Source organism: Phyllobates terribilis, unplaced genomic scaffold, assembly GCF_046119375.1.
Source record: "Phyllobates terribilis strain yellow unplaced genomic scaffold, ASM4611937v1 Scaffold_10__3_contigs__length_209671492, whole genome shotgun sequence".
Taxonomy (NCBI): Eukaryota; Metazoa; Chordata; class Amphibia; order Anura; family Dendrobatidae; genus Phyllobates; species Phyllobates terribilis.
This window is the reverse complement of record NW_027362770.1, coordinates 176,016,135-176,031,418: the sequence shown is the minus strand read 5'-3', so window position 1 is coordinate 176,031,418 and position 15,284 is coordinate 176,016,135. Positions and strand designations below refer to the sequence as shown.

General features: G+C 45.5%; 1 protein-coding gene across 4 annotated transcripts in view; it reads left to right on the top strand.

Moving 5' to 3' along the window:
* The window catches only part of AGBL3 (AGBL carboxypeptidase 3), a 316,148-nt gene that overhangs the window by 219,809 nt on the left and 81,055 nt on the right, over positions 1–15,284 (top strand). For 3 of the 4 annotated variants that reach the window (XM_073650211.1, XM_073650210.1, XM_073650212.1), the window contains 2 exons: positions 11,367–11,552; positions 12,681–12,788. In XM_073650211.1, coding sequence (XP_073506312.1) covers positions 11,367–11,552; positions 12,681–12,788 — 294 coding nt within the window. The remainder of the gene's footprint in view (positions 1–11,366; positions 11,553–12,680; positions 12,789–15,284) is intronic. The other variant, XM_073650213.1, reaches the window with a different exon arrangement.

Below are 15,284 nucleotides of genomic sequence, written 5' to 3'. Positions count from 1 at the left end.
ATAACATTATATCCTCACGGACTATCAATTAGGTATGAATCTAAGGGAGCCGCGCGCTCCGGCTGAATCCAGGACCTGAATGCAAGATTTAGTGAGGGCGGACGGGTGTAAAAACCCCTCGGCTGATTAAACGCACATCTACATTATTTATGGAGGCGCGGGGCGAGCAAACACCTGTTCTGTGCCGCGCGCCGGAGTCTTCAAGGTGTACGTCGAGCGACTATTGGACATTATGCGACAGTAATTAAAATGGATTATCACAAAGGGAACGGAAATGACTGTGATTTTCCCGTAATTACCTTTTTTTTTTTTCTTTATGCATTTAGTGGGCGTGCAAAATTTTTTTATTTTATAGAATTCTCTTTAAATGATAATTACCCCCCAAACATAATACACATCTGCATACAATATGATTATATATTTCCCACTAGCCCTTCTTGTAAAATCTCGTAAGGAAGCAGTTTATGTAGAGGAGAAGGATAAAAATGCGATGGCTTTCAGGGGGCTGATTGACACCAGCACACTCCTCGCCACCGGCTGGAGATTTCCGCACTGCGAGGAGCAAATGTCTGCAGCCTGGTGAATGCAGCTTTCCGTCAGCCTATAGTACGGTGTTTCCGAGCCAAGAAGTGGCAGAACAAACTGTACTTTTAGCTCTCCTTAAAGGGAAACTGCCAAGGTCTTTGCAAAAAGAGGCCTTTAGTCCAATTTAAAGGGATTTTCCAACCACTAAGCCAAGCAAGCGATGCATGTTTCGCTCAAAGGTCCCACGCTAAGTAGATGTCATAATCTGATCTTAGCAGATAGATGGATGGGAAGACGTATGGATATTAAATAGATGTGTAGGTATTAAATAGATGGATTAATAGACATTAGATAGATGGGACGTAGGTCTATAGGTATTTAATAGAAATTAGATGGACAGATACAGAATTGTTAAATGGAGAGGTGATGTAGATGGATTGATATTTTTTAAGACATGAGATGGATACCGTATTTTTCGGACCATAGGACGCACCGGACCATAAGACACATCTAGGTTTTAAGGGAGGAAAATAGAAAAAATGTAAGCAGGGGGGTCTGCTGCTGACGCTGTTATAGGGGTAATGTCTCCCAATTCTGTTAATATCCCCCATCCTGGTATATATGGCCCCCTCATCCTGTTATATGTGACCCTTATCCCCATTCTGGTATGCATGGCATCCCAATCCCCCATCCTGGTATGCATTGCACCCCCTGATCCCCCATCCTGGTATGCATGGCACCCCTTATCCTGGTATGTATGGCTACCTTCATCCCGGTATGCGTGGCCCCCCCTCTTCCTGGTATGTATGGCCCCCTTCATCCCTCTTCCTGGTATGTATGGCCCCCTTCATCCCTCTTCCTGGTATGTATGGCACCCTTCATCCCTCTTCCTGGTATGTATGGCACCCTTCATTCCTCTTCCTGGTATGTATGGCCCCCCACATCCCTCTTCCTGGTATGCAAGGCACCCCTCCTTCCTGGTATGCATAGCACCCCTTGTCTCTCTTCCTGGTATGCATGGCACCCCTCCATCCTGGTATGCATAGCACCCCTTATCTCTCTTCCTAGTATGCATCGTACCCCTTATCCTTCATCCTGGGATGCATGGTGCCCCTTATCCTTCATCCTGGTATGCATGGCGCCCCTTATCCTTCATCCTGGTATGCATGGCGCCCCTTATCCCTCATCCTGGTATGCATGGCGCCCCTTATCCCTCATCCTGGTATGCATGGCGCCCCTTATCCCTCATCCTGGTATGCATGGCGCCCCTTATCCCTCATCCTGGTATGCATGGCGCCCCTTATCCCTCATCCTGGTATGCATGGCGCCCCTTATCCCTCATCCTGGTATGCATGGCACCCCTTATCCCTCCTCCTGGTATGTATGGCACCCTTCATCCCTCTTCGTGGTATGTATGGCACCCTTCATTCCTCTTCCTGGTATGTATGGCCCCCCACATCCCTCATCCTGGTATGCAAGGCACCCCTCCATCCTGGTATGCATAGCACCCCTTGTTTCTCTTCCTGGTATGCATGGCACCCCTCCATCCTGGTATGCATAGCACCCCTAATCTCTCTTCCTGGTATGCATGGCACCCCTTATCCTTCATCCTGGTATGCATGGCGCCCCTTATCCCTCATCCTGGTATGCATGGCGCCCCTTATCCTTCATCCTGGTATGCATGGCGCCCCTTATCCCTCATCCTGGTATGCATGGCACCCTTCATCCCTCTTCCTGGTATGTATGGCACCCTTCATCCCTCTTCCTGGTATGTATGGCTCCCTTCATTCCTCTTCCTGGTATGTATGGCCCCCCACATCCCTCATCCTGGTATGCATAGCACCCATTGTCTCTCTTCCTGGTATGCATGGCACCCCTCCATCCTGGTATGCATAGCACCCCTAATCTCTCTTCCTGGTATGCATGGCACCCCTTATCCTTCATCCTGGTATGCATGGCACCCCTTATCCCTCATCCTGGTATGCATGGCATCCTTCTTCCTGGTATACATGGCACCCTTCATCCCTCTTCCTGGTATGCATGGCACCCCTTATTCCTCTTCCTGGGAGGCTTCTCACCCCATAATCCCCATCACGCTGCACACAAAAAAAGAAACAATTATACTCCCCTCCTCTCTGCTCCAGCTCTGCGTCCTGCTCTGCTGCCGACACTGATCTCACTGTGTGAGCCGCAGATGCTCTGCCAGAATAGTCACTGCTCCCCATGCCGAGACTGTGTGCGTGGAGAGCAGTGACTTTCACTCTCCTTAATAGCGCGCACACTGTACCCGCAGCGCGGCTCCTGCTGCGGCTCTGTGGTCTCGTGTGCCAGCTATTAAAGAGCATGAATATTCACCACAACCCATGGGAGCGGGCACACATGACTGCCGAGCGCAGCAGGAACAGTGTGCGCACTATTAAGGAAAAAGAATATTCACTGCTCTCCACGCCCATGGGCGTGGAGAGCAGTGAATATTCATTTTCTTTAGCAGCAGGCACAGCGTAGACTGCAGCAGGCGGCTGCTGCCCCCATACCCAGCTCATCCCCCTCTGCCGCTCTCCCCACCACCCACAGCCATAGTATACATATATATTCGGACTATAAGACGCACCCCTCACTTTCCTAGAAAATTTTGGAAAATTGTGGATCTCCCTGGGCAACCCAGGATTGCACCGACCTCAGAAGGGAGTGTATGAACCTGTCTATGATGACCCTCTCCACCTTCTGTGCGGGGGAGGAAGATTCAGTTTGCAACCACTTTTGGACCAGGTGTAGGAGGTCGAACATTTGGGACCGAGGAGGTGTGCCACTGCAATAGACCCAGTGGTGCACCCGTTGCGCCCTGACAGTCGGAGTCACTCCCAAGCGTGCCAAGATCTCCGTTTTTAATTTGGCTTACTCCTTTGCGTCCTGCAAGGCCTTCTCCAGCTCCTCTGTTAAATATGGCGCCAGTACCTCCGCCCATTGCTCCGGAGGCAGTTTCTCCCACTCTGCCACCCTCTCAACGACTGTCAGGAACGGCTCGACGTCATCACCCGGGGTCATCTTTTGTAATGCTCTTCTTGCCGTCTTCCTCACATCATCACCTGGAGTCGGGGGTGGGGCGGTTATCCTGCCACGGACACCTCGGCTAGGAGCTCCATCTGTCTTTGCTGATGTTGGATCTGCTGCATCAGAAGTCTATTTGTCTCTTGCTGCTGCTGTATGCTCTGCTGGCTCTGCAGGTGCTGCTGCATGCTCTGCTGGTGCTGCGTTTGGTGTGCCTGCAACAAATGCTTAAGCAGGTCCTCCATTTTGTCCGACCTCCCTGGCTGGCGGCCTTTACCCAGGACATAAACGGTTTTCTATTGCAGTCACACTGCCCTTTAGGATTCATGCCAGTGCTTCTAGCACCAATTGTAGGGGTTTTGTACTCACTCAGCCGCTTTAGAGCTAGGCACAGGATACTGTCTCTTTAAAATGTCCAAGGCAGGTTTATTCAGCCTTTATAACTGCACTTTCAAAGTAAACACAACACGGCCTTGTCTGGCACAAAGTAACAAAACAGGAAAATAAACAGTCCATATAGTACTGCGGATTCGCCCGCTCACAGTCAGTGTCTTTTAGCACAGACACGCTGGAGGTCTCCACACCTCCAGCCACAGCCACCGAATGAGACACTCGGTCTCCATTTTATACACGCACCCTGAGGTGGGGATATGTGAGCAGCCAATCCCACCCATCTTTTATGACTGCTCGTAAAACCGGGCCTGATACGCCCTATTAACCCTCTCAGCACTATGTGTGCTGGAGCATGCTTTCCCAGTTTTACATCACTGCCAACTTCAGCGATACATATCTCCCCTCAAGGACATGTCCGGTGGCCATCTTACAATATATACACACAAATAATGCTCTTTCATAGCATGAAATGATATTTGCGCACAGCACTATAACCACCATCATTACATGAATACATCACAAGAACCACCATCATTACAGAAATACATCACCAGAACCGCCGTCGGTACAGAAATGCATCGCCAGAACCGCTGTCGGTACAGAAATGCATCGCCAGAACCGCCGTCGGTACAGAGATGCATCATGGGCAGCACATTGTACTCTGTAAATAGGACTCGCACAGACGAAAACAATGGCAGCCTGCTCACACTGAGCAACCTATTGCAGATCATTCCGTGCGCATCGTTCACTTTGGTGTGCCTGTATTAAACAACGGGAAAAGTTTACCAATCGACAGTTGATTAGTGCCGCCAGTCGGCCCATGTAAACGGACTCTTTGTGCACAGATTGTCCAGTGCATGTATGCCCACCAGCCACAACAAGGAGACCTTTCTTTTGTTGGAACCCTAACCATGTGTTAGGCATGACCTTTCTGGGACTTGTTGTGGCTGGTGGGCACATGTGAATTGGTCTATTTGTGACATTTTTATAAGTATAGTCTTTGTGGATCTTGGTGTATACAGAGTGCTGCTGTATGCTCTGGCTTGTTTCTATGTATTACATCTAACTTTCATCTATTAGGTTATTTAAAGATCTATTACATATAGATACATAGAGGAAATGATAGATGTTAGAGAGATAGATTAATGATTAGATGCATAGATAGATATTAGATGGATACTTATTACATTGATTAATTTGCATATACCCACACACCAGAAGAGCATCAGTGCAGAAACCCACTTAAAAGACAACCCCTTCAAAAGGCTTGTCCAAGCCACCTTCCCTCCCCAACCCCCTCCCAATAAAAAAAAGGAAAATTGGGAGAGGATCCATTTTTCACATAAGCTTCTGAAATAGAATTTTTGATAAAGTTCACAAAGTAAGGCGACTTAAAGGGAATCCGTCAGAAGGTTTTTGCCATGTAATATGAGAACAGCATGGTGTAGGGGAAGAGACCCTGATTCCGGCGATGTGTCACTTACTGGGCTGTGTGTGTGCTGCTTCAATAAAATCAGGAGATTATCACTGCTGGACTAAGTGTCTCGTGCCCCCTGGTCCAGCCACGCCCCCACCACTGATTGGTAGCTTTTTGCCTTTGCACAGTGTACACAGAAAGCAGCCAATCGGTGGTGTGGGCGGAGTTATGCACAGCTCAACATTCCGAGCTCTTCAGTAGAGAAAACTGTGATTCTATCAAAATGACAGCAAGCAGCCAAGTAAGTGACACATCGCTGGAATCAGGGTCTCAGCCCCGACATCATCATGAACTCAGATTACATAACAAAAACCTGCTGACAGATTCTCTTTAAGGACTTAGATGGGAATGAGATAGATAACCTACTTCTAAACATCAGAATAACTTCACAAAATGGGACGACTCAAGGACTTATGTTTTTTTTTTTAGAGGGGAAATGGTCTTTAAAATGATTCCGGTGTTTCTCATGCGGAAGTTTTCTGTAAATACATCACAATTATGAGAAGAGGGAGACAGCAGAGTAAACAGATGCCGACACGCTCCATTTACATCCATCCGTGCCGCCATCTCCTCGTCTGAATCTGTAGGATATAAAGCAGAATATAAAAAGCCTTCTAATTGAAAAAAGAAAAAAAGACTGAAAATAAAAAAAAGGCAAACAAAATAAATGGAAATGCCTTTAATTAAAATGCCTGTTCCGGTAATTAGACGAGGGCTTCTACTTATTAGTACGGCTGTGAATAGGCGCCGTAAAATGAGCGCGTTCTGTCGCGGACCTGGCGACCTGCAGCAGCCCAGCTGATGCAGAATTATGTCTCCCGCGGGAGGATCATGGGAATTTTTCCTTCCGCCGGAGCTGAATAATATTGTTCAGATCTCTTCTTGCGTCCAACAGGGTCCCAAGTGTATAGAGCCAGAACAGGACAGCTCCATACACTGCATAGTGGCCAGTCTTGGGTACTGCAGTTCGTCTTCCCGTTTTTAATTATTATTTTTTTTATATTATTTTAAAATTCAAAATTCTGCTCTTAATATACCTTAATAGTAGTTAATGATACAGAGCTCCAAACCCACTGCATAGATGACTGATAAAAAAAAATGTAGGCAGCCTACAGTCACCACTAGAGGGAGCTCAGGAGCTTGACAGATACAGTTCATACATTTATCCCGCTCCCTCTAGTGGTGGAATGCAGAACTGCCTCAATATGTAGGAGATTTGGAGCCCTGTATCAGAAAAAAAAACGGAGCTACAACCGCTATGAAGATAAATTTAAGAAATGAATGATCACAGCATTTTTTTTGATCCAAAGCGACACCATAATGTTTATTATTGAACATTGAAGGCAGAAGTTAGGAAGGGTTTGATGAGGTTAAGTTTAGCTTAGGTTTCAATGTTTTCTCCTGATCAGTCTCTGTGACATGGGCAGAGGATCCTTTTCGAGAGGACTTCCCCTTTAAGACCTCCCCGTGAACGTTATAGCAAATTTAGAAGAATCCTTCTTCCTTTTCTTGGAACAATTGAGCGCTGTTCAGTTTGGTAACGGTATCCTCCGGGGATGGTCGGCGTGGTGTTTGCCGCTCTCACCATGTGAGTGTTTGCATTGCTAAATCACTGGAGTGTCCCTTACAACAGAACAAGTAGACCATGAAATCATTATCGCACATTCTTGCCTAATTACTAATCTGCCGTAAGACGGACTCTCGCAATCATTTACATCCCCAACTGGAGGCAGAAGTCTTGTGCGGTAACCAAAACAGTAGTATCCCAGCAGCGGGACTCTTTAAATGATCATGGTCCATGTTAGACAATCCCTTTTTTGTTAGGGTGAGCTGTAATTTGCGGGTAATTGCACTATAGCAAGTGTTTTATTTTTTCCTGCAGTGCCTCCGTAGGAGAAATGAAGCATTACACTTTTGCCATTGAAATCCATTGCTTGTCTGTATACTTCATGGACGCACTTAGTCCTCCAGAGGACGCTCTTGGTAACTGTTTTGTAGCTGCTCTTTGTTCTATGAAGGTTCTTAATAGAGGACGCCACTCTTTTTAACTCACAGAATGAGTTTTTCCATACGAGCCAATCCCAATGTTTCAGATATTAAAGGGAATCTGTAAGCAGGTTTTGGCTATTTAATCTGAAAGCAGCACGATGTAGAGGCAGAGAGTCTGATTTCGGGGATGTGTCACTTGCTCAGTAGTTTTAATGTAGTTTCAATACAATCAGTGTTTTATCAGCAGGAGATTATCACCACAGGACTAGGTTTCGCATGCCAGGTAGTCCAGTTAATCTGTGTAACTCCGCCCCCATCACTGATTGGGCAGTTTACTCAAGAAGTTACCAATCAGTGATGGGGGCGGGGTTATACAGAGCTCAGCAGTCGTACCACTGCTACATATAAAGCAGAGAAAACAGGGATTCTATCAAAACTACAGCAAGCAGCTCGGTAAGTGACACATCGCTGGAATCAGGATCTCTGCCACTACATTATGCTGCTCTAGCAAAAACCTACTGATAGATACCCATTAAAGGGTTATTCTCAAGTTTTAAAGTTATCCTCTATAACTTTGACTGCTGGGGCCCCTAACTATCTTTGAAGAGCCCTTTTTGAACAGAGTGATAGTCGATCATGTTCACTGCCGCTCCGTTCACTCTTAAGGGGAATGCCGGAGATTGCCAAGCGCTGCGCTCCAATGTAGCTGGAGCTCCCCGCAGCTCTCACCCCAGATCGCGAGGGGCCCCTGTGAACATCCCATGGATAGGGGATAACTTTCTAACTTGAGAAAACCCCTAAACTAAATGAAAAAAAAAGTTTTTGATAGTTTTAGCTAAAAATACTATTGTGTACACCGCTCCTATGCAGGAGTACTAGTTACTATGTGTTGTTTCCATAGTAACAGACTACAAATATCTATTATGTGTAGTCAGATCTCCTTTTTTTTTTTTTTTTTTTTAGTACTAAAGACTAACCGCAAAATTGTTTTCTTTTCTATAGATGCCTCGACTCAACACTGAAAAACACTTGGCAGCTCCTTACGCAGACCTATGTATCTCCATGGTAGCAAAGTACCAACCTACCATACGTAGTCAGATCCCGCAATCGTGCGATACTACACTTTCTCTGCCTCTTCTTCTTCTTGGTAACCTACACTCCGTAAAACAGGGTGGATGAGAGGAGAGTGATACATCAGTTTGTCGTCTGTAACCATGGGTCTGCATAGGGGCTGCATACACAAAACGATAGAGTTCTAATCTAACCTATCTGCAAGGTTGCTTCATTTTTACATCAGATACATTGAATGTATAACAAAACGCGGTCGCAAAAGTATACACACCCTGAAAATATAATTGTATACACCACCGCCGCCTTCATTTCATTTGATTGCCAACAAACATAGAAACCTTTTTAAATAATTGATTCCCTTTTAATTACGAGCACTAGACGGAAGGACGACAGCATATCTAATTCATAATCGCAGCGGCGGGTGACGCCGCGCACCTCGTGGCCGCACTCTGCGGGCTCACCCCCGCCAAGTGTCAAATTATTCAGCTTCTCGACGAGTTTTGTCGTTTTCCTGTTCCAGCTACTAAAAAAAAAAACCCCGTAGCTTTGAAATATCACAAAGTGACACGTTAATGGCTGCGGAGTCCGGACTCTTCAGGATTCAATGAGACGCGCAGTAATGCACTGCCATTTTTAAATGGGAAACGGGTTAATGCAAATGTTCGGTAGCAAAGTAGCTTTCAGTCTTTACAGTAAGTCGACATATTGATGGGTTGCGGAACAGGCAAGAAGCCAGCGGAGGTACGGAAAGGCGGGAGAGGGGTCAGGAGCAAGCTCTCCTAGCGGGGAAATCAATGGAGGCACTTTGCATAGAACCATTACCTGCTTTAAAGGGGTATTCCATTCGTTAAAACATTGCTGTTTGATCTGAGATTTGTCAGTCGGAGTTCCACCTTTAGGATCCCCATAGATGAGGCGTAATAAGGAGACCACCGCCTGAGAGTGATGTTTCATTATCACAGCATGTCAGGGATAACAGCAGGAGGAATCACGCAGATCTCACCGCTGTCACCAGTTTGTCACGGGACGCAACTCCGCTGCCTCCAATCATCAGGACAATTACACAATTGAGTGACGAGTGATGGACGAGGCTGCTTCCACTGCTAGGCCGGTTATTGGGAAACTCACAGTGAGCGTATGGTATAGACACCTCCGATACTAACGCATGGAATATATATTCCAACGCATGGAATAGATATAGATAGATATAGATATATATCCTGGTACGGTCACTGCCAACTCCACAATAACAAAAGAAGCACTAGCTGCCACCACCAATCGTTTATACAGGTCGAATGGACACCTATTGCAGGTAGCGTATGGCTTCAGGGGTGCGGTTTACTGAGAAAAAGGAATAGAGCTATTAAATTTTATATATGTTAATCCGGAAAGGTAGGCAGTGTTTATAAAAAAAAAAAAAACAAATATGAAACAAAATGGCAACAAAACAATCCGATATATACAATGAAAGGGATGACAAAAGAAAAAGTACTAAACCTGTGTCACGGAAATGGCCCAGAGCTTAGCAGAGGGAGGTACTCCTTAGAAAAACTAACAGAACCCACAGTAAGTTGTATCTTCCAGGACTGACAAATGGCCAAACCCAAATTCTGCTTTTTATTAGATTAGGTAATGTTCACATTCCTCCCCTTCGTGAGCTAATATGGAGGTTGGTCGTGGGGATGTGCTAGGTCTTTTAGAAGTTTGAGATCCCCAACTTTCAGTATATCTACGCCCCTGGAGGTCCCAGGCAATAGATACTGTCGTCATGTTTCCTATTGCGATTTTACCTTTCTATAGAGAAGGAACCATAGCAAGGGTATCATCAACTATTGGACCAATATTAAGTTGGAGGGCCTTTGCGGTGATGTGAGTGAATGCGTTATGTTTGTCCTTTCTCTACGACGCCGAAAATATATCTCCCATAAATATCAGATGAATGCAAACCCCAATATTCCTCACTGACCACTGACCACCGCTCCAAAAAGTCTGGGACCCATGCTTTAAACAGAGGAAGCTCTTGCTTTGGAAGTGTACTTCTCCGTCTCTAAATAAACGAATTTGAGTATTGGTGGCCAGTTCTCAGAGCAGATCTCCTGTTGTAATTACCTGGTCACTGCAGGAGGTCCTTTAATGGATGTTGAAGCGTTAGCTCTTTCTCACTTCCCCAGTCATAATTAATCCTATATGTTCAATGTGAGGGTAATAGGTCCCCTCTCCAGAGATGTCTTTTTGGATTTTGTGTGGATTAGTGTGGATGTCTCTGGTCCTGAGCTTAGTTCCATTCAAGCGTCAGGCACTTGGATGCCCGCCGATACTTCAGAAAAGAGGCTGCTGGTCAGAGGTCAGACACCAACCCGTCATCCAATAAATGTCTATTCTAAGGATAAGTCTTTATTGGTAAGCCTTGGATTTGCCCTTTAGCATATATTGGTGAGAGGTCAACCATTGCACCTTCTTCACCACAATCATGATATAGGTGAGGAGCAAAAAATCTTGAAAAGGAGAAACTTCAATAATCTACCATTTCGCAACTAAGCTTCTGGGATTGTCCTGTAAAGGCAACCTCTGTCCTTGGGTCCTACTGGATCCTAGAAATGTCCTAAGAGGTCTTCAACTACAGTATGTACCGTTATTTGCGAAAGAGACTCCTCGGGAAGGTTGGAAACTAGCTCATCAAATAGGCCCACCCCTGAGGAATCGTAAGGATTCTCAGGAGCTTAAATGGGTGACATGACACAATATCCTGCATTACAGACTTCAAAGAAAGCAGAAGATAAGTTCTTCCAACCAGAAGAAAGACGTCTCGTTCTGGTCTTCATCGATGCTCTTCATTCTGAACTAATTTAAGCTTTTCTTACAGGTCCTTCACCTTTATACCCCTACGTCCAGAAGACCAACCAGATTGTGTATGAATTCCACTCTGGAAGGAAAGTGGCGCGGCTGCGGGAGCCACGAGACCTCTATGGTGTATCCTCCAACAGCTTTTTCCATCTACCGCGGTGGCCATATGAGTGTCAGGTCATCAAGAAAAAAATTGAGCACATCGGTGAGGTCTTCACTGAAACGTACAGAGATAGCATAGATGCTGGTGTTCTTAAAATTCAGGCGGCCCTTCAGGACCCAATATTACAAAAATCGGATTAATAGTGCAAGTGAAATGCGTGGTGACAGCCCGGTCAATCCACCACGGGCAGCACAAGGGATAGACTCACTAGTAATCTTTATATAGAATATGGTAGCTGTTAGGAAAGGTCAGAGGCGGTCGTTCTTACTTTAGCACTGCCTACGTCTTATTAATCAGAAATTTAGAAGGAGAACCTCTGTGGGTTACGGTCATTAAAGAGGACCTGTCACTTGCCATAAATATAACCCCTCATCCCTGTATAAAAATCTAGTATTTTAGCCAACTGGGTGTGAGCAGCAGAGCAAATTTGATGGCCACACCCAATTGGCTAAACAACACTAGGGAAGAGAGGGACGTATCTCAGGATCGGAGAGGCGCAGGAACAAAAGCAAAACATTGCCGGATTCAGGAGAACACACTAAGTAAAAAAAAATATGTATCTTTGGCAAGTGACAGGTCGTCACCAAATGTCAGGGCAATCCGCGTTCTGCTTTGCAGTGACGCTCTAAAGGGTCAGACACAGCCAGACTTCCCATGGAGAAGGCAGAGATGGTTTATTGCTGTCTCTGCCTTCTCGGCTGTTGTATACACAGCACTGAACAAGCAATACAGTAATGAGCGCTGACGGCGCATTCTCCTCCGGACCCAATGGCTATGTGGGTGTAGGGGGGAAAGGGAGCCTGATCTGCTGAGTCCCAGGAGACCTATCAGCTCTGCAGTGAGGCCAGGAGGCTGAATGTCTACTGGGAATAATAGAACAGCCCCAGTTACAGGGACAATCTGATAAAAAAAAAAAAAAAAATTAAATGTTGAAATGACCCCTAAGAAAATGACCTGGGGGTGGGAGATTATATAAAATAAATAAGCAAGAGGAAAATTCATAAAAAAAAAAGTCTGAAAATAACATAAAAATGAAAAACACAAAAAAATTGCAAAAATTCTTTAAATATACGAACAGTTTATGAAAAATTCCGAAAAAGTTCCTGGTCAGGAATTGGGGGAGGTGGGGTAAATGGTATGGTCTTGAACTGGTTAATGTCTGTTTTTCAGAGTGGGACCCCCCTGTTCCTGAACCCATGTACAAGCCTTCAGGTTTAGAGCAGGGGCCTATGTATGTGAACCCTACGGAAAGTAAGGTCATCTACCAGCTCAATGACGGTGGGTGCAAACTGTTACCCTTCCTCAGGTGACTGACTCATTTGGAAATTAAGGAGTATAATGAGATTTTTATGTAGCCCCCAATACCATAAATTCAGTGTGTTCATCAGGTAGAAGGGTATTGGGGCCTGTATAGTTATGTGAAATGAATGGCACCCCGTTGGGATAAAGACTTGCCCATCATTACGCATCTCCCCCGCATCGACGAGTCAGGAGAGCGAGCTATCTGATGTGTATGAAGGCTTTTAGGGCATCATTCAGAGGGGGTCTCCTCTCGGACCCCAAGGTATGAGCAAATTCTGTTCTGGATAGGCGGGGTGTAATACTACGTATCACCTGTAGTGGCCACTGCTGCGAAAAGGGACAGGAATAATCCTGGGCGATCAGCCGATTGCTCTCACATAACAACCCTTTTTATGGAGCACCTAAACTGATTAGATTCTTCCCCGCGGATGACTCACGGCGGAGCATTGTTTCTCACGCTATTTTTGCCTTCCACCCCGTCCTGTGATCTATTTTTAATCAAATCACTTATTTTTTGGGGGGGAGGGAGGGAATAATTGCGCTATAAAATGCTCTTTGAAAATGTCAGATTCATCGTCGCTCGCTCAGAACTGCGACTTAATTGCTAATATTTTGAAATTCTGTCTAATTCTCTCATTTTCTCACTAAACTCCCTCCTGTCAAGCGCAGACTGGTTTTTAGCTTTTTTTTATTGTATTTTTTTTTTTATTTTTTTTTTATGCTGCCGAAATGAATAAACATAATTTTCCACCCGACACTGAACCAGACAGGACAGGGGGAGCTCGCACCGACAGAGTGGAGATCTAAAAGTTAATTGCATCTCTGGGCTGGATATGTTTATTTGTGATGCAATTAAGCCCGCCATAACTTTGATCCTCGTGTCTCGGTGTCACACAATCGTACAATTCCATGACTAACTCCACAGCAGTTACTACGGAAACCCTCCAATTTGGGTCATCGGAGAACGTCAGCCATTTTTTGCTGAGCTGCTTAGAATTATGTCGATCCTATAGATAACATGTGATGGGAATAATAATGATGTCTCCAGTTTTTCTTTATTTCGCTCGTCGCAATTGTGTTTCCTGTACTGAGCAATATTTTTCTTTTTTTTATCCGATTGTTTTTTGTTTCCTCTTATACTCTCTTGCTTTCCTCTGTCTTCCTCCCCTATTTCTTACTTTCCTCTGTCCTCCTCCACTATTTCTTACTTTCCTCTGTCCTCCTCCCCTATTTCTTACTTTTCTGTTTCCCCCTTCCGTTTCTTACTTTCCTGTGTCCCCCTCCCCTATTTTTACTTTCCTCTGTCCTCCTCCCCTATTTCTTACTTTCCTCTGTCCTCCTCCCCTATTTCTTACTTTCCGGTGTCCTCCTCTATTTCTTACTTTCCTGTGTCGTCCTCCCCTATTTCTTACTTTCCTCTGGCCTCCTCCCCTATTTCTTACTTTCCTGTGTCCTCCTCCCCTATTTCTTACTTTCCTCTGTCCTGCTCCCCTATTTCTTACTTTCCTCTGTCCTCCTCCCCTATTTCTTACTTTCCTGTGTCCTCCTCCCCTATTTCTTACTTTCCGGTGTCCTCCTCCCCTATTTCTTACTTTCCTCTGTCCTCCTCCCCTATTTCTTACTTTCCTGTGTCCTCCTCCCCTATTTATTACTTTCCTCTGTCCTGCTCCCCTATTTCTTACTTTCCTCTGTCCTGCTCCCCTATTTCTTACTTTCCTGTGTCCTCCTCCCCTATTTCTTACTTTCCGGTGTCCTCCTCCCCTATTTCTTACTTTCCGGTGTCCTCCTCCCCTATTTCTTACTTTCCTCTGTCCTCCTCCCCTATTTCTTACTTTTCTGTTTCCCCCTTCCGTTTCTTACTTTCCTGTGTCCTCCTCCCCTATTTCTTACTTTCCTGTGTCCTCCTCCCCTATTTCTTACTTTACTCTGTCCTCCTCCCCTACTTCTTACTCTCCTGTGTCCCCCTCCCCTATTTTTACTTTCCTCTGTCCTCCTCCCCTATTTCTTACTTTCCTGTGTCCTCCTCCCCTATTTCTTACTTTCCTGTGTCCTCCTCCCCTATTTCTTACTTTCCTGTGTCCTCCTCCCCTATTTCTTACTTTCCTGTGTCCTCCTCCCCTATTTCTTACTTTCCTGTGTCCCCCTCCCCTATTTCTTACTTTCCTCTGTCCTCCTCCCCTATTTCTTACTTTCCTGTGTCCCCCTCCCTTATTTCTTACTTTCCTGTGTCCCTCTCAACTATTTCTTACTTTCCTGTTTCCCCCTCCACTATTTCTTACTTTCCTGTGTCCTTCTCCCCTATTTCTTACTTTTCTGTTTCCCCCTTCCGTTTCTTACTTTCCTGTGTCCTCCTCCCCTATTTCTTACTTTCCTCTGTCCTCCTCCCCTAATTCTTAGTTTCCTCTGTCCTCCTCCCCTATTTCTTACTTTCCTCTGTCCTCCTCCCCTATTTCTTACTTTCCTGTGTCCTCC